Here is a 25,927-nt window from a genome sequence, read left to right as displayed (position 1 = left end):
TTTCAACTAAAGGATGAAACCATCAGGAAAGACGCAAAGGTCAGAGCAGGAAGTATTTTTATTCACCTCGGGGTGAAGAAGACACTTGATGTTAAATGTTTAATGTGTGCTTCTAGCTGCTTGTCTTTGCACAGCTCTCATTAAACATGTTTTGGTTTACAACCTCCATGGTGTCACTTCTTTGATTAATACAACTAAAAGTTCACGTCAATCTCAGATATCGATCACTACTCAATCAGAAATCTTATGTTACGACCAGATGTTAACCCTCCCATCACTCCCTGCCGAGATCACAGTCTCCCCCTTGTGGTCAAAGGTCACACTCTGCACACTGTCCCTGTGGCCCTCCAAGCTGCTCACACTGCCAGAGTCTACCTCCACCAGTTTCACCAAACCGTCGCTGCTGGCAACCGCCAGCATCTTCCCTGAGTGGTTAAACGCCACTTGGTTGGCACTAAGCGGCCCGGTGTCTCCAGCGGCCATCGGCGATGTGGGTTTTCTCATGTCCCACGTGTTGACGATGCCAGAAGAGTCACAGGAGGCCACCATGCTGGTCGCTGAGCTGAAGGCAGCATGGTTGCAGGGGTGATAATGTCCAAGAAAGGTGGTGGTGCAGACACCTAGCCTGGCATCCCACAGGGCGATGGTTTTGTCAGCGGAACAGGTGAGGAGGAGGTTGGAGGAAGGTAGGAAGCAGACGCTGTTGACGGAGGCGGTGTGTTGGCGCAGTGTGAGGCGACAGCGCTGGCTGTTCAGGTCCCACAGCTTGGCGGTTCTGTCAGCAGAGCAGGAGGCCAGGAAGTGACCACATGAGTGAAAGGAGCATGCCCAGGTGGGCTGGGCATGGCCAGAGAGCATCAGTACACAGCAGCCACGAGAGAAGTCCCAGAGCCGCACCTGCAGGAAGAAGTACACATCTGTAACCAATGAGGTGGGTTTATTCTGTGTTGTCATCAGGACCAACTTACTGTCATGTCTCCGCTGGTTGTCGCTAATTTTGATCCATCAGGGTGAAAGCTACAACCGGACAGCCAATCAGAGTGACCCTCACCAGTCAGCAGCATCTCACCCACCTGGCAACACAGTAGGTGACATCACACGTCAGTGCATCATCCAATCAGAGTGACCCTCACATGTCACCTCCCCACCTCCTCTTAGAGCTTTCACCTCCTCTCACCTTTTCTCTTTCTTCTGGGAGAACCCACAATCTCCAGGTGCTGTCATCACTGGCCGAGACAAGGATCAGTTTTCTTGGATGCAGGTCGATGCAGCTGATTGGCTGCTGATGCGCTCTTATAGAGCATGCAAGGCTGAAAGATGCGAAGCTTTTGTGAGAGTTCATTTGTTCCAGGTAGGCCCTTGGGAGCCCACTGCAGGGGGGGAACTCCGAGTCCTTCAGGTGTGCAGTGGTCTTTGCTGGTGGTTTCTCCTTCCTCCTCTCCTCCTTCACCTGCGCTGGTGTAGGGTCTGTGGTGCTTTGCAGTCTCTCTCTGTGGAAGCTGAGGAGCATCTTCTGCCTGACAGCTGTTTGGTATTTCTCCTCCAGCTGCCTGAGCACGGGGTCGTACGACTGCAGATGTTTCTTCAGTTGTTTGAAGTCCTCTGTGAGCCTCCTTTTGTCCTCGGAGACTCGCCGGTGCTGCAGCCGGTGAAAGTCCCGCTCCCTCTGTATCCTCACTAGGCTCGCTCCTGCACCCAGCACCTCCTCCCTGAGCAGCTCCGTCTCTGCGCGCACCGCCTCCAGCTCGCTCTGGAGGAGGCGTCGGTGTGTGAGAGCATCGGGGATGAAGTAGACCCCCGGGGCCGCCGTGGCTACGGTGTTCAGGGTGTCTGTGAGGCGCCTGAGCGCCGAGCCGTACCACTCCACCTCGAAGCGGCTCAGAGTCCGCGTCAGGCCGGCTCTGCGCAAGAAGTTCCTCAGGAAGTCGTCCACCGCCTCGGGGATGTTAGACAGAGTTTGCGCTTGTGGCGGTTCAGAATTTCTCTTGGGAGCTGCTGAGGAGGAGAGAGCCTCCTCAGACTTCTCCTCCTCTTCGTCCTCCTCAGCACTGCTCCTCTCCTCCACTTCCTCCGCTCCTCGTCTTGTGTCTGACATTTTCTCCCCTTCGCCTCGGAGCTTATTGTTTACGCGTTGCTATGGTATTAGCTCTGCGTTGCTTAGCGTGTTACCACGGTAACCGCGTGACCCCCTGCGTATGCGTTTGCTTAATAGGTTTTGTGGTTATTAAAATGCATACATATTTTACATTTTAAATGTTTTTAATTATTTGTTTTCATGCTTTCGTTTTTATTTCCTGTTTTACCTTCAAGTGTTCTCCCTCTCTCTCTCTCTCTCTCTCTCTCTCTCTCTCTCTATCTATATATTTTTAAAATATATATATTTTTAAATATTGTAAAATATTGATTATACAAATATTACTTTCTCATCATAACGGTGTACATTTAAGAGGAAAAAAATGTAACTTACAGAGGTTATAAAGAAAAAGTCCTAAATTTTCACTTTAAAGTCATACGTTTGTAGTAATTTTCGGATATTAAAGACACATATATACAAGACGAAATAACTGTGATTTTATTTTTCAGTTGCTTTTAACACTTTTAACAGCTGTCTTTTTACTCCAGCACGTACACCACTTTTAACTACTAGAAGGGGTGAGATTTAGAGAGGAAAACACACACAAAAATGCTACATTCTTTGTAACATTTTTGCAGGTAACAGCTGGTATATCCGGCACAGGTGTATTGAGACGTGCTGACCGATAGAGGGCGCGCAGGATGCGCAGTGTGTGGCTGCGTTATACGTTAGCTCATCACATGACTGTCAGGAGGAAAAATAGAGCAGGAAGAGAGTTTTCTTTCTCTTTGTTGTTGTAAACATTTAGTTTTCACAATAAGACGGAAGAGCAGCTTTGTGCTCTGAAGATTCATGGATCTAAAAAAGTGCAATTCTGTTTCTGGGTGGTGACGGTTCACTTTCATGGTGCTGAAACCAAAGAAAAGACCAAGCCAAACTTCGCCTTAAATTTGCTTCATTTAAAATTATCTGGATTCTCCTCCGAGGTACGTAAATGTTAAGACGTGATTTTATGATTTATTATGTTATAGCATAATGAATGTTAATTCTGCCTGCATTTGGCCTGTTTAATGTGAGAGATTTTGTGTAATAGTGATTGTAACGTGTTCCAGTCGATTGTTCTGGTGGCACACTTGATGCTAAAATGAAGCTAACTGCAGTTCCTGTGTCTCTTCAGATTTACAATAATACATTTTCTGAAATCAGTCAATGTTGACATCGTTTGATGTTTGCTGGGATGGATTGTGAATCTGAGTTTAAACTTACATTTGCCGTGTGTACCAATTAAAGAGATTTTCAAATAGAGTCTGGCCGAAGTGTTTTTAGCAACAAAAAGCGGTGGAGGAAATCCAAATAAAACGGTTACATTTACAAAAATGATACTTTATATTCTGCTTCAGACTTTTAAGGATCTAAAGTACACTTTCTTTTTTCTTTTTTATAACTGTCGACGTCCCGCTGTGGATGCATAACGGTGATCTAATGTTGTTTTAAGTTAGCGGTCAGTGCATGAAGAGGAAGTGTTTTAGGTGAATTATTGCTAATGGAGTGAACGCTACTGAAGTTTAAAAAGAAATTGAGCAATATTACCTTTTACCTTCTTCATCCTTTAGTTGAGAAAAGTGACATTAAGTGGGTTAGATTGTCATGTTAATATTGTGATGTCAGTGTTTTGAAGTCTGTTAAATAATCGCTGACATACAGTAACTAAATACATTTACTCAAGTAGCTCTGCCTGTTTCACAGCTCAAAATAATCCTTTTTTAATTTTACTGTCTACTGTTTCATGTCACTTGTCTCAAACAACCTGCTTTAGCTCCTCCTACTTTAAGCCACCTTTCTTCTGATTGGCTGTCTTCTGTAAACAGAAATTCTGTGGCGAGATGACTAGAAATAAGGAAAATAGGTCCGCTTAATCTACTAAAATGTGTAGGAACTTTATACTGAGTAGCGGTGAAAAAGAGAACATTCTGTCTGCTTAAAATAATGTGCGGAAACTTTAAGGTGGTCTGAATCCTTTCTTCATCTACCTTATTTCTAAACATTTTCATGCAGTGATGTTTATAGACTTTTATTCTGAAGAAAATGTATCTGCACACTTAGTAACCTCAGTATTAGCAGAGGTTGTAAACTAATGTACCAAAAATAGCCCCCTTCAGGCACCCCCCCCCCTGCAAAAAAAAAAAAAAAGAAATCCCTGTGCACCTGTGCAGGTGCATGATCAGTTTCCTGGCTGGCTGACAGGCCACAAATGGTTCCTTCCTCTCACCCTCAGCACTGGAGCTCCATAAAATTATGTGCCGAGAGCAGGACTGTTCTCAAATAATAATGCATCTGCCCACTGGTATGAAATCAACCACCTTTCACCTGGTATAAGGAGAGCAACTTTGAGCTGAACTCAGGAAACCGAGGGGACCATGAAAAAACAGCAGAGTATTATTCTACCCTCTCAGTATAAATCAGGCCTAGGTAGAGAAAGTGGATAACTTCAAGTAACACCCTGCTGAAGAAATCCCATCAAGGCTTCTACAACCTCATGCGATTAAAGTACTTCAAACTCCTGCTCAGGGCGCTTAGGAATCTCTGCACTTCTGGGAAGGGTGCATCATTCCCTGGGCATGACCACTTATCCATCAGGAGGGTAGTTGATTCAGCTGAGAGAAGAGGATGTGTACTTCAGATGATGCAGATCTAGAGCCGGGAGGATCGCGGGAGATTCTTCCAGCCACCCTAACAGCTGACTGCCATTGGGGAGACACTACTGTGTGCTGTTTATATGCTGCCAGCACAGAAACAATATGGAGAAGCTTTGATCTTCATGCCATCAGACTGCTAAAGCCCACACCACCCACTACCTACACATTACTCAGCTACTCGGTGAGATCAATGGTTTGAATGTCTGTCAGCTAATATTAAAAGAAAAAGTTGATTGGAATTCTTGTGTTTATGTCTTCTTCTTTATTTGTGTACAGCCAGAGTGCTGGATATTATACTTGTATAAATGTGTATGTAAGAAATAATCTTAAAACCTGAAGTTAAATGTCTCTGTCTTTATACTTTCAAAGAACCAAATGACTACAGTAGACACAAACTGAATAATCATAATAAACGCTGACTTGTTCCCTGTAGGGTCAGAGGTCACCATGGGCTCTGCAGTGGAAAGGACAGATGAGCATGTGAGGGAGTATCTGATCTACCGTGGCTTCACCAACACTCTGAAACATCTGGACAACGACATAAAAGCTGACAAGGAGAAAGGCTTCAGGGTATGGCTGGCAGAAACGTTGTTTGATGTATTTCTGTTTCCTCACAGCCTCACAGTAAAATAGTCACATCATCTGGAAGTTGGAGAAAGGAGCTTGCAATGGTGTGAAGGGTTAACGAAAAAAGCTGCTATTTCAGGTTTTTGAAGACGTTTCTTCTTTCAGCAGAAAAAGGACACTGAATAACTTTTCATTATTTTTGTGCTGTGCAGGTGGATAAAATCATCGATCAGCTGCAGCAGTTTGTCCAGAGCTTTGACCTGGCTGGTCTGAAGGAATATTGGCTCTACCTGGATAAACGTCTGTTCAGCAGACTCGAGGATGTTTACAGATCCACCGTCAACAAGCTGAGGATCAGCCTGTACAGATACTACATCATCAACACCGTGCAGGTATCACCTCATGGAGAAATCAGACATCCTGCTGCGTGTTTCTGAAACAAAGATTTAAAAATCTATCTCGTCCTTCCAGAAAGGAAACCTGGAGAAGACTCAGGAGTTTTTCCAGAAGCAGGCGTCAGAGCTGCAGGGTCAGGCTGAGTGGCGTGATTGGTTCATCCTGCCATTTATCTCCTCCCCTGAGCAGAACTCCGCCTTCTGTCAGTACTTCTCCCGCCAGTGGTCTGACACCTTCCTGGTTTCACTGCATAACTTCCTGTCGGTGCTCTTCCAGTGTATGCATATCCTTGAGTTTGAAACACACAGCCAGCCTTAATATTCAACATGCTCTGACAATTTAGAGGCGGCCGCACTGATCTGCTGGAATTCAGTTTTCAGTCCTTAACTTGTTTCCCACCTCAGCCTGTCCTCCTCAGCTTCGATGCTGAAGTCCAGAAGATGACCTGCCTGATGGAGGAGAACGAACAGCTCCGTCAGCTGGTGAGAGAGTGCATTTCATTTTAAATTAAATCAATTTTGCATGAATAATGCAAATGTAGATTTGTTCAAAAAAGCTACAACTGATCCTGTCGTTTACTTTTAATCACCCGCCATGCAAATTAAGTCTCATTATTTAGCTTAAAAATTAATTTCAATGGGTTTCCAAAAGTTCTGTTTACTAATTAAAATCAAATCAAATCCTATTAATTCTCACTGTATTAATCCCATGATTTGGCCACCACTCCGTGCCACTTTATTAGGTACACCGTACTCCATTGAACCCCCTTTTGCCTTCAGAATCACTTAAATTCTTCATGGAATATTTGACAAATGTCCTCTGTTAGGTGGATATCAAGTGACTGTGGAGGCCATTTAGTATAGTGAACTCATTGTCCTGTTAAAGAAATCAGTTTGAGATGATTTGAACTTTGGAACATAGCAAATTGTCCCAAAACATCAATTGTAAAATGTTACATTGTGCTTGCGGAAATGGTTGACAGCAATGCTCAGGTAGGCTGTGACATTTAGTTGTTACTCATTGGGCCAAAAGTGTGCCTAGAAAATAATCTCCACACCTTCCTATCGGCTTGATGTAGCTGAGGCACTGACCTAAGCAAGACATTTCGATTGAGAAAAGCCACTCAGAGGATATTTTCTACTCTTCATCCCATTCTCTGTAAACCCTAGAGATAGAGGTTGCGTGGGAAAATCGCAGTAGATCAACCTGGCACCACCAACCACGCCACATTCAGAGTCAGTTAAATCCCATTTGTTCCTGATTCCGATGCTTTGTTTGAACTTCTGCCGGTCGTCTTGACCGTGTCTACGTGCTTAATTGCACTGAGTCGCTGCCATGTGATTGGTTTATTCCATTTTTGAACTAACAAAAAGTTGGACACTAGTACTTAAAAACATAGACTAAGTGTAAAAGTTTTTTCATGAAACAAAGTTTTAAAATGTGATGTGCTCCATGCTAAGCTGTAGTCAGGGTAGACGTCTGACCTGTCTGCTGTATCTTCGCCAGCTGTTCGCCCTGCAGACGGAGAGCCGGGATCAGAGGGATAGAGATGAGATGATCCACCACAAGCTGCCGACATACGTCCAGAACATGGACCGACTGGGAGACACTGAGCTGTGAGAGACTAACATCACTGTCTTTACTGATGACTAACCACAGCAAAGATGGCTGCCATTCTGTCCATTTTTAAACACTGCCAACATCATGATGCTTTTAACCATCAATAGTCAGCTCATTTCTAAAATTAATGCCATGCTTTAGTATTTTTATGGAAAAACTGGCGTATTGTGCTTGTATTTATCACTTTGAAACTCTTAATGTGTTTTGTGCTGTGAGTTGCAGATGGCAGCCATCTTAAACCTTAAAATATTAATCAAGATTTTTATCCATTGCAGCTTTGTGGTTTCGTTTGTTTTTATTTTGTTTTCTTAAGTTACATTTTAACACAAAGCACAGAATGAACATGGACTGATGTTAGCATGGTTCAGGCCTAAATGACAACTAAGGTTGTTGCACTTTTTGTGACAGTATTTATTTAATAAATGACGTAACCTCATATTTTCATATTCAGGCACTTTAAATCAAACAAAACTGAGTTATTTTATATTTATCCATATAAAAAAAACTATTTAAAACCATATTTTAGCTAACGTATTGTTGCCAAAAATGCCAAAATATTTATGCTGTTGCAGTATTTAAACTGTGTGCTGTAATGCGGTTGATGTTTCACAATAAACAATTCACCTGATGAATTGTTCCATTGAGCCATTTTTTTTTTTTTTTTTTTTTTTTTTTTTTGTTAAACTTCCAGGCGATCGATAGACCGGGCCAGCAAATACACTTCCCCAATAAACTTTAAAATACTCTAAAAAAATGTGATTGACAGAAGTATCTTTTAAGAAGTTAGTTAAAGCTCCTCATCTGGATCGTTGACGGGGCTTGAATCGATGTTGGACCCGATCTGAAATGGACCCAGAAAAAACCCAAACTCAACACACTTTTTATTTTAATGGATGCTAAGAGGTTAGTTGGCTGATGATGGCTGATGATAAGGCAACCTAACTTTTGCAGTAAGTGTTGTTAGACAATTACACATTCATTATTTCCTCTTCAAATGAATAATTCAATGCATGATGGTGATAAACCACACCCACCAAGTATTATACACAAAAATGGTCTTGACAACAAACACATGGTGACCCATTTGGTTCTGAAGTGGACTGAAGAAGACCTCTAACAAGAAGCCCTTGGATCCATTCATTTTCTTCTGCTTATCCAGTTCAAGGTCGTGGCTGTGCTAAAGCCTGTCCCAGCTGCCATAGTGCCACAGGGCAAGAGGTGGGGTTAACTCTGGAAAGGCAGCCAGACTGTCCCAGGACCAACACAGAGAGACGGACAACAATTCATACTCACATTCATACCTAAGGTTTTTGCATTACCAATTAACCTAATTCCATGCATGTTTTTGGACTCCAGGAGGAAGCCAGAATTCCTGGAGAAAACCCACGCAGATACTGGAAGAACATATAAACTGGAACTCCGCACAGAAAGCCTGCAACCAGATGGTGGATTTGAACCCAGGGCGTTCTTGCTGTGAGGCAGCAGTGCTAACCGGTGAAGCAAAATCCTCGTGGTTCTGAAGTGGATTTATGAAGACTTTTACCAGGGAGCACTGACTTGATTTTCTACTTTTTTGGAGTAACTAAAATACAGTAGACCCAAAAAGATCTTGACCAGAGATCACTGATAACAAAGCCACGATACCCCACTTGATTCTGAGTAACTGAGAAGCCTGGGGACCAATAAAGATCTCTACCAGGAAGCAAAGGAGCCCTGGCAACAAAGACTATGTCTCCCACCTATTCACAGGAAGAAGCAACACATCTTTGGCTGAGGATCTCAGACTGCACATAGGTTTTTGGGCCAACCCCCCCTTCCTCAAAAAAAGCTACTTTCGTCTGTGCCCTTGTCAGAAGAGGTCACCACAGCTCTGCATCTTTGATTTGGCAGTTTTATGTTGGATTCCCTTACTGAAACAAGGGGATTTGTGTCTCAATACACTAAAATCTCACGCACGGTTATGAAGAGAATTAGAAAAATTCTTCAAAATTGAAAAACCAACTGGTAAGCATAGTAGTAAGGGTAGAAAAAAAGAAGTTTTTTAGGCAGTCAAAAGTCTAACCTTATTTTTTACTTACTGAAAATATAAAAGTTTTAATGACCTAAGTATCTTTGATAGTGATTGGTCCATTTATAGAGGTCTCTTTTGGAAAGTCATAGCAAGACTGGACAGAAATGGCCTGTCACACCTTTGTTTTGATATGGTGCAAACAGTGTTGTTGCTTCATAGTGAGAACTGCTCTATAAGTCCAATGAACAGCAACCGGCGAACCAGCAGCACGGTCATTGAAACCCCACGAACTATTGATGCTCATGGGGTCGAAAGGCTTGCTGGCAAAGAGCTACAAATCATTGAAGACCTTGATGCTACTTTTTGTCAGAAAGTGTCAGAACACACATAGTGCAGCTCTACTTGTTGAAAATGGACGTGTATAGCTGTAGACCAGTCAGTTTACACATGTGGACACCTGTCCACCAGCGAATGTTCACCCAACTGGACAAGTGAGCAGTGCAAAAGGATAAATGCCAGATGCATGTTCATCATGTGCTTAAAAAGGAAGAGATGGCAATTATGTGATCAAGACAAGTCGGCATAGCCAGTATGATATCTTGGGTTCTGGTGTTTATTGTGCTCACTTTAACTATCCAAAATTTGTCGCAAAACTCATACCCTTTCATGGCAATGGCATTTGCTGATAGCTGTGGTCTCTTTGCTTGGATTCACTGTAGTAGTATGCTGTTTTAAAACTTCCTTTCTTTTATTCTCTTTGTAGGGACTTAGTGACGAGCCAGCGAGCTGTCAGCACTGCCACCACCCCTACCAGAAACTTCTTCTCAACATTCCTACCACAAGGCAGACGAGCCCCAGGGAAACCAATGCAAGCCATCTCTGGGTCCTCACCAAGCCAGGCAGCAATGGGCAGGAAGGACCCACTGAGTAATCAGGTGAGCACAAGGAATTGCCAAATTCACAGATTTAAAAAAAGACCTTGACTCACAGACTGGATGGTTGTTTTTTTAACAAAATTGGGTTTTTTGCAACTAGTGAGTCAGAGACAGGTCATCTTATGTTCAAAAGCTGATGATTGTATATGGAAAGTGAAAGACCCTTCACTTTAGAAATTTGGTACTTGGGACAGTATACCTTCTTCTGAGTTACCATCTCATCAGGAAGATGATAAAGACTAACAAACCCTAATAAAGAAATGTCTCCAACTAGTTGGACTTTGATGCTAGTTTCTAATGTTGGCCTAGCAGTCTACATAGTCAAATGTATGGGGTATATGGTTGTTGTTATGGGCTATTTGGCAACATGTACAACTGTTGTAAGAGCTTGGATTGTATTGTCAGTAACAAGTCAGACTTGTTCCTGTTGGAACTTAGTTGGGGAGATTTGGACACCTCTTATGTGAGGTGTGTCAGGCACACACAGGAGACTCCCAACACAGATCCAGGACACACCAGAGAGGTCAAGTCTTTTAATTGGCTTGGGAAGATACAAAAAAAGCTGAAGTCAGGAGTAAGGGAGGCCTAGGCATCTTTGCTTATACTACCAATGTGATCTGGACCCAGATTAGTGATAGAAAATGGATAGGAAATGGCAAAGATTCATGATGTACAATGGGCGGTAACCAACCTGTCCAATAAGAGATGTCTGTTAAGGACTCTGCAGCAGACTAAACTTCACACTGATTCAGGATCGAGGCTTGATTGGGTTCATTGGGTGTGTCCATTAGTATAATAAATATTGGGTAATGAATTTGATATTTTAATTATTTTCTACCACAAAGTTTGAAAATCATTCCCTCAGAGAGTAATAGCAAGCTGCACTCGTGTTCCAGTTTTCTACATCTACGGTTGTAATCATTTCCATCTTTTTTAGCCTGTGAAATCTAAAGAAGCAGGCCAAGTTAAGGAGGTGAAGCCAGCATCTACCCAGTCATCAACCAGTGAACCAGTGAGCTCCCAGTCCCAGCTGTCTACAAACCAGTCAGGGAACCAGAATTCGAGACACAAAAGAATCCAAGATCATGAGAAGGAGAGGAAGGAGCTTTTCTCCAAACCACCACCACAGGTATAGTTGCATCCTTTAGATATGCAACAAATGCGATGCCCTTAGTCTTACCTTACCTGTGGAGGTAAAGGTCAGCTATGTTCAAACAGTTTTGCGAGTGGTCAACCTGCACTTTGAATTAGTATGCTGGAAGACAATAATTTTTTGGTCTGGTGAGCCCTTTCATGTGTTATCTTCAGACATCAGAGAAGAAAGGGGAGCTGGGGGAGGTGGAGCCTCCCATTGAGTCCTCAAGTGAACCTACCGATTCCTCAAACAGCAGAAGCTGCGGTGCAAGCCAAGAGGAACCTCCCTTCATTAAACTCAGCCAGGAGGAGTACGGAGAACACCACTCATCCATCATGCACTGCAGGTCTGTCTGTCACAATTCACCCACTTTAAGGATAAAAACAAAAACTCAGCCTTAATTAGTTTTTTTTTCTTTCTGTTGCCCTTCGCTTGTTTTCAAGGGTTGACTGTTCTGGTCGCCGTGTCGCTAGCTTGGATGTTGACGGAGTCATCAAGGTAAACCTGCATTTCATAGTCTTCAAGCTACGGTATTCTAACAGCATATACTGACAGGAAAACTCATGAAAGACTTCTTCCTCTGCCCCTCCTACTCCGCCAGGTGTGGTCGTTCAACCCCATCATGCAGACCAAAGCCACCATCATGTCCAAATCTCCTCTAATGTCTCTGGAGTGGGCCACCAAACCAGACCGACTGGTAGCAGTGTTTACTTTCAGATACATTGATTTTATAAATATTCTGATAAGGTAACATTTTACCATGCACTAGGTCACCAATGATCCACCTAACGTTACGGTTAGGATTTCGTTACTTGTTTTCAGACAGTTGTCTCTAGTGCAATGCATACAGAACAATTGCACTGCCAAAATTAATTTGCAAGACTTAATTTGAAAGGTAAAATCTCTTAGTTCCTTGATATTTGCCTATTTAGCACTAGTCAAAACAAAAACCCAACCCTAAGCCTAAACCCCAAGGTTGCTTGTGACCTAGTTGATACACCAAACACATCTGTCCAACAGTAAAATGTATGTTTGCATGTGTGTGTGATCAGTTGTTATTAGGCAGCGGCGTTGGCACAGTACGGTTGTATGATACGGAAGCCAAGAAGAATCTCTATGAGATGAACATCGACGAGGCTCATCCACGGTAAACCTGCACCCTGGAGCTCCTCACTAACATAATTAGGACCAATTTCTGCCTCTTTGTTGGCTTTGTATTGCATGAAAGTGCCTCCTTGCTGAGACAAAAAAAGTGTCTAAAAGCTGCAGCTCAGGAACTCAGAAGTTTTTATGGAGTGCTAAACTGAAAATCTGATCCAAACGTGGTTATGTTTCAGTATCAGTAATGTTGTTATGTGCCAAAATTAATGTTAACCCATCCGATAGTGATGGAGCTAAAATGGGCGGTGCTCTTTTATTTTATTACATTATAATTACATTACAAATTGAATAGAACTACGTCCATAAACTAGATTTACTGTGTCTTCAACAGTCGAGGTCATCTCCATATGAGAATGTATTTTTCTGCCTTTCAGTATCTTGTCTTTAGCCTGCAGCCCCAGCGGTTCATCATTCGTCTGTTCAGCTGCAGCTCACAGTCGATCTGGAAGTGGCGAGTCTGCTCCTCGACTTCCCATAACGGTGTCTGGTCAGCTGCTGCTATGGGACACCAAGACTGTCAAACAGCAGGTGGTTAACTGATCATTTAGCTAATATGTCTGCACATCAGTCCAAGACCAGGAACAGGAACCACTGGGTTTAAAGAATGTGTATTTAAAACCCCAGCTGTAGCAGAAAACTGGAGCAATATAAACTCCAACTGCACAGACTGAGTCAAGGCGTCCAGTTCAGGTAGCTGACGTGAAGCCTCAGGGAGCTAGCAGCTCAGAGGGCAACCATGTGTTAATCAAAGTGGCCACACCCTTAATTTTAAGCTGCAATGGGGGTCAAAATGGTTTATGTATAAACACATTCATACACAGTAGTGTTATGACCTTTAGAGGCAAAACTGCTTTTTAGCAGGCTGTAAATGTATTTATTTCTCCTGTAAAGCTGGACGTTTTACGCCAAAAAGGTTCTATGGCAGGGGTGGCAAACTCCAGGCCTCGAGAGCCGGTGTCCTGCAGGTTTTAGATGTGTCCTTGATCCATCACAGCTGATTTAAATCGCTAAATTACCTCCCCAACATGTCTTGAAGTTCTCCAGAAGCTCGGTAATTAACTAATCATTTGATTCAGGTGTGTTGACCCAGGGTGTTATCTAAAACCTGCAGGACATTGGCTCTCGAGGCCTGGAGTTTGCTACCCCTGGTCTATGGGACTGATTCACTGCTAGAGTGAGCCTCCAGTGGACATGATTAGAGCTGCAGTTTTTGGCACTTCAGCCCTATAGGTGCTGCTTAAACTGTGTTTGCACATTTTAAACAGGCTACCTGACTGCTCTGGCAAACCTGAAACCTGTTTCCAAGAAAGGTTTGGGTATTAACTCAACTTTTCTTCTGTTATGTGCCTGCCTATGAGCTCCAATTCAGTTTCCTTGACAGTTACAGTTAAACTAGTTAAACTGCTCTTTTTATTTCCTGCCTGTAGCATAATGTTCTGACTTTCTGTCTTTCAGCTCCAGTTCTCTTTGGAGCCAGAACCAGTAGCCATAAACTGCACAGCCTTCAATCACAATGGAAACCTGCTGGTGACTGGAGCCGCTGACGGAGTCATCAGACTGTTTGGTCTGCGTTCATACTCGATTCATCCAAAGATTATTTTCAAGGAGGATTAATCTGTGGCCTCTTTGCTGTCACTTACCAAAACCCAAGTAAGTTAAATACATTTCTGTCCTCTGTCTTCTGTAGATATGCAGCGGTATGAGAGCGCGATGAGCTGGAGAGCTCATGATGGGGAAGTTTACAGTGTGGAGTTCAGCTATGATGAAAATACCGTCTTCAGCATCGGAGAAGATGGCAAGGTGCGTGAAAGCCAGAACTAGTGTAGCTCCGTCTGTTCTCCTTATGTTACTCAGGAAAGTCAAGAAAGTGTGTGTGTGTGTGTGTGTGTGTGTGTGTGTGTGTGTGTGTGTGTGTGTGTGTGCGCATGCAGTTTATCCAGTGGAACATCCATCGCTGTGGGGTTAAGCAGTCGGAGCAGATTTTACCTCAGGACGCCACCGGGCCCTTCGTCCTGTCGGGGTACAGCGGCTACAAACAAGTAAGCAGACCTGCTGGTTAATTTTCAAGACAGCACTTCATTTGATTTCATGACCAAAGCTCGCTAGAAAACATTGAATTCTACAAAGCAAATTAAACTCTGTTCATAAGAAAAAAAATTTTATAGTTCAAAGAAGTAAAATCACCAAAGTAAACAATTTGGGGTGCTTTTTTCTAACTTGGTGATATAATTCTTGTTCAGGTTCAAGTCCCTCGAGGTCGACTCTTCACGTTTGACTCTGAAGGTCAACACGTCCTGACCTGTTCTAGCTCCGGTGGACTCATATACAGAGTGAGTACACCTTCATGTCTGTCTGTAAGTAAGTAAGCAAGCATTCTTTAATGCTTTAAATGTGTTTTGTATTTTAAAAAATTTCCTGGTCCCCTCTCTTCCAGCTGGCCAGTGGGGAGTCAGCTCTGGAGAGGGTGCTGTCACTGGGGGGGCATAAAGCACCAGTGGTGACCGTCGACTGGTGCTCAGCAGTGGACTGCGGCACCTGCCTGACAGCCTCCATGGACGGGAAAATCAAACTGAGCACGCTTCTAGCACAGAAGTCCTGACTGGGGACCTAACGGAGGTCCTCTGTTCTTGTGTATCTGTGCAGAGATGAAAGGAAGACTCGAGGAATGTTTCATGATACAAACAAACCTGTTTTTAAATCAAATTAGGATTAAAATCTCACTGAAGGTTCCACCGTAGAGCTCGTTTCTTTTGTTAAAGCTGTATTTGTTGGTGTTTTCAGGCCTTTGGGGAGAAGAAAAACTCCTCAGCAGTCTCACAGACACTCAGCAGCATTTGAAGTGTTTGAGTCAACAGCACCTCGACCTCTTTCAGGTACTTGAAGTCGTTTCATGGAGAATTGAATACACCTTTCTAAAATGTCTTCAAGAACCTAAACAAGAAGTCCAGTTGCTTTAATCTCAAGACCTTTAGACTGCAATGATCTGGATGAGTGAGAGACGCCACTTGGATTGATTGGAATAAGAAACGTCCAAGTTTTTCTTATACGAGCCAAAATGTTACAAGTAAATATTTGGAGGATCACTCTGGGTTTTTATTCCCTTAACCTAAACCAAATAAATAAAATAATAATAGAATAAAATAAAAAAGGTAATAAAGTAAAAGAAAAAGACCTATCACAAGAGAAACTGTACACTGAATTTGTTTTATCCTGTATTATGTTTGATTTCATTCTTACAGATGTGTAGTGTAAATAACAGAATCATAACAGTTTTGTACTTTTCTTTTCTTTTTGTTTCCAATCAGTAAATTTTCACTTTAGCTTTTTTATTTTGTTTGTTTTGGGCTTTTTTTTAGTTTCAGTGTTGTTTTTATAATGAGGGCAAAGGCATGTGAACTAGCTACATGTACCAAAAACACCACTTTAAAAAGGTGGTGTCTGAATGACTCACAGTGACATCCGAAACGCTCCCAGCCTTCCAAATGTTTGTGTTTACAAATGTGACCTATATGACTGAAGCCTAATTAATCTCTTATTCAGTTTAGATGTAATGAAATGTGACATTTACAGTTGTGGTCATAGGTTTCCACACAGTCATCATGGGAATGAAAGTCATGGTAATTTTGGGCTTTTAATTAATTCTTTTTCTAGGGTGGAATGATTATACAGCATATATCTTTAATGACTTTAAAAACTCATAGGTGTGAATGAGGGAGTGAAACAAATGGATGGATGGACTTTAAAAAACAAGAACTGGGTGCACACATTTGAACTTATCCCAACAGGGTCAAAAGTAAACATACAGACTCAAATATTTACATACACCCCTACTAATATTTGGTAAAATGTGCTTTAGACTAGAAGGTGGCTTACAACTAACGTGAGGAGTGTATTTAAACACCTGACCACACCTATAAATAAAATTAACATTGATGTTAGCCACAGTCACTTCCTGTAGATTTAGATTTTATTTATTTTCATAGATTCATATTATTATTTTATTAGTATACAATTTTCTTTCCCCAGACTATTTTTTTTTATTTAGTGGAAAGTGTTAGGAGTGCTAGGATAATTTCTGCTCAGTTTGCAGGTGTAGCGCCTGCTCTTCGCCGTAGGGGGCGGTGTGTACGAATGCGTGCTGTAGTTATTTTTAGAGAAGAAGCAGAAGCCACAACAATAACACACAGGCATTTTCAGGGACTGAAAATCCTTTAAATGTGACCTTTTCAGCGCGGATTTTCTCAGTGTAACGTTTGCAAACGGTCCGTTTATGTGAAAAGACTCCAAAATAATTCCGCACGAAGATGAATTCAGGCGCCATGTTGCGTGTTTCAGCGAATAAATAGCATGTCGTTAATGCGAGGCTAGCTGCGCCGTTAGCCTGCGTGCACCGAGCCCGGTTCTGCTGTCGCTTTTCCGTTTCATGTCACTACTGTCCGGTACCGCGTGCAGACATGGAGAGTTTGTACAAGCGGAAAATGTTCGCGTCCATGCGGAAAACCAAAGTAGCCGCATCGAAGAAGCGGCAGATCGGTCTGCCCGCCTCCATCCTAGACGACAGTGACGAAGGGTCCTTCTCGTCGTCCTCCTCCTCCGGATCACAGTCCGACTTCCAGAGCTCTCCTGAGGACGACAGCGAGCATGAGGACCGGGACCGGAGCGAGTCCGGGGGGACCTCCAGCGACGACAGCCGCTCTGTCACCCGCAGGAAGCGCTCCTTCCTGAGAGGCGACGACAGCTCTTCGTCGTCTAGCCGCGGCGACGAGGATGAAGAGGACGACGATGACGACGACGATGAGGAAGATGACGACGGAAGTCACACGAAGAGGATGGTCCAGCCGAGGAAGAGGAGCCGGCTGCAGCGGCAGGACGAGTCGGACTCGGACCGCGCGGAGGAGAAGCGGAAAGAGGACGCGGAGAAGGCGAAGAGGAGGCAGAGACACAACAAGCTGTTGGCGCTGTCCCGGAGGATGAAGGCCCGCATCCCGAGCCGGAGGAGGAGCCGCGTGAAGCAGGTACACCTGAGCGCCTGCGTCATACACAGGAGCGCAGGTACTTCTGTAGAAACACGGAAAGACGAGCAAAAAACAAACAGGGCTACCTCTGGGTAAAAGCGCAGGTATATGAGACAAAGTTGAAAGAATTCATGTAAGAGCGGTGTTGTGCCAAAACGTGACCGCCTGCCAAAAACTAATTTCCAATGTTTCCGTGTGTTTTTTATGTGCAACATCTTTACGTATGTTGGTAAATAGACTTCGGTGAACAAGGTTTACAAAGGGGTTATATATAAAATTTTAAAATTACATTTTTTTAAGTATCTTTATAAATCTTTGTTATTGTACTTACATTATAACCAATCCGGTCCTTTTTGTCCACTTAAAATATGTTTACAGATCTATTATTATATTTGTTGCAATATCTGGTCTCCTCTTGGACAGATTACTCTTACAAAAGACATTTTTAATGTCAACGAGATTTTTTTTTTTACTGGATAAATAAAGAATATATAAAAGTCACTGCCAAAAACTGATTGTAGCTTCTGCCTTGTTACAGGAATGTTGTTAGTGGCTCAGGATGACTTGATATCATTCATTGTGGGATTCATTTGACATATATTTAACATATTATAGACCAGCAAGTTATTTATACGAGCAATCACTTTTTTGGCAAATACCGGAAAAAAATTATTTTTTTTGCAGACGATCATTTTTTGGGACAAATGTATTCACATCAAAGAAAAATGTGCTTTCAAAACTTGAACAGGAAAAATCTGCGCGTTAATCTGCAAGACGGAATAAAAGTTTGCTAAAGCTGGCAAATTTACAGTAAACTACAAACATTTGCCAAAAAAAGAGAGAGAAAATATTTTTAAAAATGTGCAAATTTACAACACAACAAAAGGTAGATTTATGAAAAAAAAAAACCTTGGTTCATAAAAAAGCTAGAAAATGTATTTAAATTAAAGGACTGGCAAATTTAAGAGGAAAAAAATCACTTATGTGAAGTGTAAAAAAATGTACAAGATAAAATTATTTATTGTTAATAATAATTAATAACAAATAAATGTTCATTATTAATTTTGTTAGTTTTTAGAATAAAAGTTAAATGGCCAATTTATAAGAAAGAAATTACAGAATTTGTACAACAATTAGTAAATGTATTTACGTTAACAAAAACTGGCAAGTCTAATGAAAAAATTCACAAGAGAAAACAAACAGATTTATGAGAAAAAAGGGGTCAAAGTTCCAGGAGAAAATTAGCAAATTTATAATAACCTTAGAATGAATAAAAGTTGAGAAAGAAAATGCAAACAACAAAAAGAAACATGCATTTTACTGAAAAGAAAACTGAGAAGGTTGCAAAGAACACTAATTTATACTAATGGATTGGCTCATTTCCAATAGATTTCCAAGTTTATAAGAATATATTGCACTTCATACCCAATAAACCTTTATACCTCTGTGTGATGAGTAAAATGGGTTTTATTTAAATTGTTTAAGGGCACAGGAGACAAGGAAGAGTCTAAAAAAGCAGAGGATGAGGCAGATGGTGATGGAGATGGAGGAGGTGAAGAAGAAGAGGACGGAAAGAAAGAAGTGTCACGGGGAGACAAAGGAGGAAAAGAGAAAGAGGAGGAGGAAGAAGAAGAGGAGGAGGAGGAGGAGGAGGAGAAGTAAGCCTGAGAGAAATAATAGCATTTAAAAATGATGCAAAAGTGTTTATCTGTACAGGACTCATGGTTATGTTGTTGCTGTGACAACGAACACTTGTAACAAGCAACAAAAAGAAGAAAAGAGGAGGTGGACAGCGTCTCTGACCCCAGTGTGAGGTACTTTTTTGCTTTAGATTGAAAATATAAACATTTGCTGATCTGCTGAGCGCTCAGTTTTATTTACATGCTGCAGATGTTTCCATGTTAATCCGCCAACAGCTGGAGGCTCCAAGCACTGCTGACCTGTATGACGTCACAAGCAAAACCATATAATGGTTAAGTTGGATTCAACCAGGTGGCCTGCACTATCAGCGTGACTTACGATTAGAGCAACATCTTTATTATAATTTATTAGCTTTTTTTTGGTTCATTGTTGTAACACTAAAAGGTTTTATCTGGGAGTGGTAGTCACAGCCTTCCTGCAGCTGTCCATCTGAAACTCACAGCCCACCAGTGAAAGGAGCAAAAACAAGTCGCCAGCATTGAATTGTCTGTGGAAAAGTTTATTTTGGTTGTATTCGGGCCATTGAAAGAAAAAAAATGAAAGGGCCTAGTTACGTGATGTAAAATTCAGGAAAAAAACAAACAAATTTACAATAAAAACAGCAATAACACATAAGAAGTGTTAATAGAAAACCGCACTTATTTGCAATCAGACAACAAATTACAAGCTTATTTTCACTGAAATGAGTCCTGGAGTAATGCACAGGCCACTACATGCAGCTGGCTGTGAGGTGTGTGTAACACGTGATTAAAATAAAAACCAAAAACGTACATATTCAATATACACTTTGCTCGCATGAAATTAGCTTTCTTATAAGATGGTTTTTTTTTGTTTGTTTTTTCCTTTTGAACTAAAAAAAAATCAGCTTTTTTCTGGCCCACGTTTGGCCCTCTTGTCGCTCAGTTCTGGCATTTGGCAATCACCAGATGTGGCCCAGAAGTCATAAACACAGCTGGCAGCTGGCACAGGTGGACCTCGGCAGCCACTGAGTCACAGGCACACATCTGGGTTATATTTTGCATATTTGAACCAGCAGATGTTTTGCTACTTTAGCCTTAAAAAATACAGAAATGTGCTCATATCCTGTTGTTTTAGTCAGAGCTCTGCTTGCAAGTCCAACAAAAAGCCAGTAAGCGGTTCTCGAGTTCAGCTAGATGAAATTTGTGGCAGCAGATCAGCTGGTGAAGCTAAAACGAGAGCGAAAGCTTTCCTGGATGTCAAGCACAGAAGCTGCTTTCTTTCCTGCAAAAGGGAAGAGCTGCTTAGTGGGCGGGGCTTCCACATCACATCACTGAGTGTAATCGTTGCATTATGACTGCGTGTGATCTTTAAGACAGAAGCCGACTGAATCTCCCAGAAGGCACTGCTGTGAGTCTTTATTGAATTCTTGATGGCAGTGTTGTGAATATGCAAAAAAACTCTGATTTCACGACCCCGGAGGATTCTGAGTATTGCAGTATTTAGAGACATTCAGTAACCGACAGCACTCTGACTCGTTTCTGTTGCACTTTCCTTCTTTTTCTTTCATTTTTTTTTCCTGAAGTTGAGTTTGATTGTTTGCCAATCTTTTCTAAGTAAGTGTGAAGGCCTCGCAGACAGATTTATTTATTTATTTTTCTTGTACAGCAGCTTTTTAATCTGTTGCTTTATCTTTGAAAAAATATTTACATATTTTGATAGTTTTGTCCGTCTGCTATCTCCAGCCGTCTCTGTTTCTGTTATTACATTGTCAGCTAAATACCTTTGAATGTTGAACCACACAAGATTTTTGAAGACTTCCTGCAAGTTCACTTTGCTGACATAATAATATCGTTATACTTACTTCCTGGTACACTTGCAGTATAGTGGTTGCCCATAATAAATCACAGATAAAACCAAATTATTTGTCAGTAACTGCATTAAAAATGCCTGCATAGGTTCTCAGTTGTGCAGGTCATGGTAGTCTTGAGTGCTTAAAAATAAAGTAGTTGACAGTAGGGCTGCAGGATTTTGCATAAAATGAGAATCACGATTCTCTCACGATTTTCTTTTCCAGTATAAATATTTATTGCACTTATTAGCTGCACATCAACTTCGTAACAGTTGAGACTGAACATAAAAACAATAAATAAACATAAAAACAACAAATGTCTCAGGTTTTGTTGTTGCCGCAAAATGTTGTACTGCTTGAAATTCCGTCTCCACTGTTGCTCGACACTGCGTGTATAGAGCAGGTAGTGCAACAATAGAAAAACAGTTGCGGGACGGCACTGTGTAGCGTTTGTCTAGGGTGTTGATCATTTTCCTAAATCCCTCGTTTTGCACAGTGTTGATGGGAGCCATATCTTTGGTCAGGTGATAAGTGATAGCCTCCGTAATTTCTTTGTGCCTGCGGGAGTTCGACGTGTATAGGGAAGCGCTGTATAAGGTTCCCGTTATTGATGTTTGGGTGGTTGACCGGGACGGATTTTCTCCTGTCACTTTCTCGTCATCCCTGACGTGCTCTCCGTTGTTTTTTTCCCTGCTAATTTTAGCATCACACGGCACAGCTTCTGTATCACGTGGTATAAGGCTCCGCCCTTGTCATTTGTTGAGCAGGAAGAGTGAGCGCTTGTTTTCATGCAGATTACGTCCCGGATCAAAATGCGGTACAATCGTCGCCGTCTTTTTTTTTTTTTTTTTTTTAAATCGTTGTCATTTGGAAATGAGATCGCACATAAGTATGAATCGAGATCGCGATTTTCTAACGATTAATCGTGTAGCCCTAGTTGACAGTACTTGTCTTAGACAGGTGCCACCTTTTGGACTCAGTGACGGTAATGACACATGCCATTTCTCATAATTTGAACTGGAAAAGCCTCCTGGATGAAAAATGAAATGGCTAAAGAAACCTAAAGAAGTCCTGTTGCCCTTTTTTAACCACTCAAATCTGCTTTAAAAAAAGCTCCAGTTAGCTAGGTGATGGTTGTGCATTTGTTATGAAGGTTGAAAAACTCGACAGATACTGAAACAGTTTTCTTGTATCAGACTCCAAAACATGTTTATTTCTACTGTAAAATTGGGCATTTAACATGAGAGATGGGGGAGATTAACTTGCTTTTGAAGCCTCAAGTGGACATTAGAGGAACTGCAATTTTGGCATTTGAGCACTCGCTTCCTGGAGTTACCAGGGGGTCATCACTTGGTATGTCATCATGAATGTTTAAGTTGGCACTCTGTTGTTGTTGTTGTTAGATTACCAGTGTTTAAAAGGCCCAAATATATGAGCTCGTTGTGATGTAAGAAGTCAATGAGGTTGTTCTTATGCTACTTTCTGGTACATCTGGAATTCTTTGATAAATCTCACATACATCTTCTGATGATCGATTAGGCTTATCATCATATTTGTGTGCTAAACTGCCAATTATCAGTTTGGCAGAACTTACTGCATTTAAATCAGAAGTATTATGCGATATTCAGTGGCAGCTGTTTAAACCCAAACAACTTTCAAATGACCAAGACTGGTTGTGATGACATGTTACCTGTACCTCTCAGTGGTCACTTGTTGCTGTGTATTTACTATTTTAAGACTGGTACACTCAACTTTATGGTAGCTTTTTGCCATACAATTCAACACTAAGTAATTAGTAACATGTGCTTAGTCATAGTCATCAAACAGGCTTTTGGCATCACCTTATGATGGTAGGGGTGCATTATAAAAGTTGTGTAAAATACTTTTTTTTTTTCCTTCCTTTTCTTACAATTTCTCTTAGAGCTGACAGTTGAAAAGTCATGACCTTTAATTTTTAGTGTCCTTGTTTAAAATAGGCTTTTTTGGGCTTTTTGACAGATAGCACATGGTGCTCGTCCAGGATTTTAACCTGTAGTCCAACAGCTACTGGATCACTCCGGTGACCTGTTGATATGTTTGTGCATTGTTTAAAGAAACGTGACGACTGTGGCAGTGAATTTCATACAACTGACAGGAAGTATGGACAGAACTATCAAAATAAGATTCTAACTGTGTAAAATAAAGTAAAACTTCTTTGATTTTTGACTATGTTTGATCTGAAATTATGGACATTTCTCCATCACTAAATTTTGTTTGCAAAAATCAAATGATCCCACCTGGTTCATTTTTTTTGGTGGGGGGTTCCTGTACATAGAAATGTGGGTGAATTATCCCAAAACTATTTTGTATTTTTCTATTTATTTCTTCCTTTGTAAAGTCTTCTAAAGGCCACAGGCATGTGCGAAAACAAAAATGGACAAATGATGAGAAATTTCTCTTTCCATCCTTCTTCTTAAATCCTTGCTTCTCCTGTTTGTAAAGCTGCATTCATGTGCAATCGTAATAATAGGAAAAAACACATGATGTGTCTGAACCTCAGCAGCCTCCGTCAAAGTTGGTGAGAAACTCTGAATGTTTTTAAGTTGAGTTTCCAGCTGCTAAAGTTGAACCCACAGACTGTTTGAGAGCCTTGTGACTCTTGTTTCTTTTGAGATAAGGACTCAGTATGGTATACAGTGTAGTGATAATACACACACATTATAGGTACTTATCAGTGCTGTGTATTTACCTGTTTCCAGTGTATTCCTGGTCTTTTGTTGCTGTATAAAGCTCTTTAGACCAACTCACGGTGTTGAAAATACCTGTTTTAATAATAAAGTTTCTTCTTTTTTGACCAAGAGATTATGTGTTGAAAGTCTTTATTTATCTAACACATAATGCATGAATCTACAGGTCTGTGCTATGAAATAAAACATTACGTCTTATGGTAATTTCTGCAATAATAAATAAAAGAGGACAAATGCACTATCCTATATTTGTGAAATTCTTTTGTTACAGCAGTTAAAATAATAATGAAAAATTATAATACAAAATTGATATTTAATTTGGTAAAATGTACTTAAATTGTGTTTTTTCTAATATTTTATAGTCCTTCACATTTATTCTATACTGAACAGAAAATAATTGAAATTAGCACTTTGTGTCAGCTTCTTTTATTTCAAAATGTGCTAGTGAAATAAAAAGACTTGATTTGATTTTAAATGTAGTATTTAAATTAAGGCTCATAAAAAATAGATAGATAGATAGATGTAAATATAATTTATCTACCTACCTACCTATCTATCTAGTTAATTTTTTAGGGTATGAGTCCTTTTCTGCCACTTTTCAGTTTGGGGGTCCCACAGGGCTCAGTTTTAGGGCCTTTGCTTTTTGCATTATACTTGCAGCCCTTGGGTACCATCCTTAGAAGGCATGGAATAGCCTTCCACTGCTATGCTGACGACTGCCAGATTTATTTGCCTCTGGAACAGAAAGATGCCTCCTCCATTCAACCACTTTTGACATGTCTAGATGATATTAAAACTTGGATGGCCCAAAATTTTCTAAGACTAAATTCAAGCAAAACTGAGGTGATTGTGTTTGGTCCTAGTGGACCTTGTTACCCCTCCACTATTGATTTGGGACCCCTGGCAGAGTATTTTAAACCTGTTGTCACTAACTTGGGTTTTAAGATGGATAGTGATTTTAAATTGAACACTCAAATTAGGGCTACTGTCAAGTCCACTTTTTATCACCTAAGGTGATTGGCAAAGCTAAGACCTATTTTATCTCGGCCACATTTTGAAACAGTAATCCATGCTTTTATTTCATCTCGTTTGGATTACTGTAATGCACTGTATTTTGGAGTTAGTCAGTGTCTTCTCTCTCGACTGCAGCTGGACCAAAATGCTGCTGCATGACTTTTAACCAGAACCCATAAGAGAGAGCATATAACTTCTATCCTGGCTTCACTCCACTGGCTGCCTGTTCATTGTAAAATTTTAATGTTTGTTTTTATATCTTTAAATGGTCTTGCCCCAACTTATCTCTGTGAGCTTCTTCGTGCTTATTCCCCTCCTAGGTCTCTCAGGTCAGCTGACAAGCTGCTCCTGGAGGTACCCAGGTTTAAGAGGAAGCTCAGAGGGAGCAGGGCCTTCTCTATTGTTGCTCCAAACCTCTGGAACAATTTGCCTCAGCACATAAGAGAGGCTCTATCATTGTCCACCTTTAAAGCCCATCTTAATACGCACTTTCACTCCCTGGCTTATGACACAGTCTGATGCGGACTTTTTGTATGTTTTAGTTTAATTAAATTTGCATTTATTTACTTTTTATTGTTTTTTATTTTTTATTTTCTTACATATACTATTTCACTATTGTAATTTATTATGTCATGTGTTTGTTTTCAGCTGAGAGTTGTTTTCAAAGTGCTATATAAATTGCTTGCTTGCTTGCATATATATGTATGTATGTGTGTATATATGTATGTGTGTATATATGTATGTGTGTATATATGTATGTGTGTATATATGTATGTGTGTGTATATGTATGTGTGTGTATATATATATATGTGTGTGTGTGTATATATATATGTGTGTGTATATATGTGTGTATATATGTGTGTATGTATATATATATGTGTATATATATATATTATATATATATTAGTATTTAAATTAAGGCTCATAAAAAAATAGGGTGCATATATATATATATATAATTGATGTTCTTTATCAAATTTGTCTCCCCCTGGTGGACTTCTTGAGATATTATAGGAAAGTAACGACAGAAAGCTCCACCAATTAGAGGCGGGGATGCCGATCAGG

At 41.0% G+C, this 25,927-nt stretch overlaps 3 protein-coding genes across 5 annotated transcripts; 2 read left to right on the top strand and 1 right to left on the bottom strand.

Annotated features, from left to right (window-relative positions):
• Positions 1-40: 40 nt before the first annotated feature.
• Positions 41-2,159, bottom strand: spag16 (sperm associated antigen 16). The gene is made up of 3 exons (XM_085278876.1): positions 1,178-2,159; positions 969-1,073; positions 41-897 (listed from the first exon to the last, which is right to left on the bottom strand). The coding sequence occupies exons 1-3, from the start codon at positions 2,093-2,095 to the stop codon at positions 250-252; spliced, it is 1,671 nt and encodes a 556-aa protein (XP_085135002.1). The 5' UTR covers positions 2,096-2,159; the 3' UTR covers positions 41-249.
• Positions 2,160-2,763: 604 nt separating this feature from the next.
• Positions 2,764-15,924, top strand: wdr91 (WD repeat domain 91). 2 transcript variants are annotated; one of them, XM_085278872.1, is made up of 18 exons: positions 2,764-3,060; positions 5,204-5,340; positions 5,550-5,729; positions 5,809-6,016; positions 6,133-6,215; positions 7,240-7,349; positions 10,128-10,299; positions 11,237-11,428; positions 11,608-11,780; positions 11,878-11,932; positions 12,036-12,131; positions 12,487-12,581; positions 12,970-13,123; positions 14,051-14,159; positions 14,283-14,395; positions 14,527-14,634; positions 14,836-14,925; positions 15,030-15,924. In XM_085278872.1, the coding sequence occupies exons 2-18, from the start codon at positions 5,218-5,220 to the stop codon at positions 15,192-15,194; spliced, it is 2,226 nt and encodes a 741-aa protein (XP_085134998.1). In that variant the 5' UTR covers positions 2,764-3,060; positions 5,204-5,217; the 3' UTR covers positions 15,195-15,924. The 2 variants fall into 2 exon arrangements, with proteins under 2 accessions (XP_085134998.1, XP_085134999.1); XM_085278873.1 differs by lacking the exon at positions 2,764-3,060 and adding an exon at positions 3,094-4,951.
• Positions 15,925-16,722: 798 nt separating this feature from the next.
• Positions 16,723-23,960, top strand: LOC146570443 (uncharacterized). 2 transcript variants are annotated; one of them, XR_014892998.1, is made up of 3 exons: positions 16,723-17,610; positions 19,096-19,424; positions 19,501-23,960. XR_014892998.1 is itself a non-coding variant. In XM_085278874.1 (2 exons), the coding sequence occupies exons 1-2, from the start codon at positions 17,050-17,052 to the stop codon at positions 19,270-19,272; spliced, it is 738 nt and encodes a 245-aa protein (XP_085135000.1). In that variant the 5' UTR covers positions 16,723-17,049; the 3' UTR covers positions 19,273-23,960. The 2 variants fall into 2 exon arrangements, 1 of the variants encoding a protein (XP_085135000.1); XM_085278874.1 differs by having other exon boundaries at positions 19,096-23,960.
• The last annotated feature ends 1,967 nt before the right edge of the window (positions 23,961-25,927 follow it).

This window comes from Mchenga conophoros, linkage group LG7 (genome assembly GCF_057382185.1).
Source record: "Mchenga conophoros isolate Kocher_MC1m ecotype Shallow Benthic linkage group LG7, M_conophoros_male_GT1.1, whole genome shotgun sequence".
NCBI lineage: Eukaryota > Metazoa > Chordata > Actinopteri > Cichliformes > Cichlidae > Mchenga > Mchenga conophoros.
Note: the sequence above shows the minus strand (reverse complement) of the source record. Positions and strands in the feature narration are given on the sequence as shown.

Coding starts and splice junctions, on each gene's coding strand:
- LOC146570443 (XM_085278874.1), top strand. CDS start 17,050: ATGGAGAGTTTGTACAAGCGGAAAATGTTCGCGTCCATGCGGAAAACC. Junction 17,611..19,095: donor GGAGGAGCCGCGTGAAGCAG/GTACACCTGAGC, acceptor AAATTGTTTAAG/GGCACAGGAGACAAGGAAGA.
- spag16 (XM_085278876.1), bottom strand. CDS start 2,095: ATGTCAGACACAAGACGAGGAGCGGAGGAAGTGGAGGAGAGGAGCAGT. Junction 1,074..1,177: donor TCCCAGAAGAAAGAGAAAAG/GTGAGAGGAGGT, acceptor CTGTGTTGCCAG/GTGGGTGAGATGCTGCTGAC. Junction 898..968: donor CAACCAGCGGAGACATGACA/GTAAGTTGGTCC, acceptor TTCTTCCTGCAG/GTGCGGCTCTGGGACTTCTC.
- wdr91 (XM_085278872.1), top strand. CDS start 5,218: ATGGGCTCTGCAGTGGAAAGGACAGATGAGCATGTGAGGGAGTATCTG. Junction 13,124..14,050: donor CCAAGACTGTCAAACAGCAG/GTGGTTAACTGA, acceptor TCTGTCTTTCAG/CTCCAGTTCTCTTTGGAGCC. Junction 14,160..14,282: donor CGGAGTCATCAGACTGTTTG/GTCTGCGTTCAT, acceptor TGTCTTCTGTAG/ATATGCAGCGGTATGAGAGC.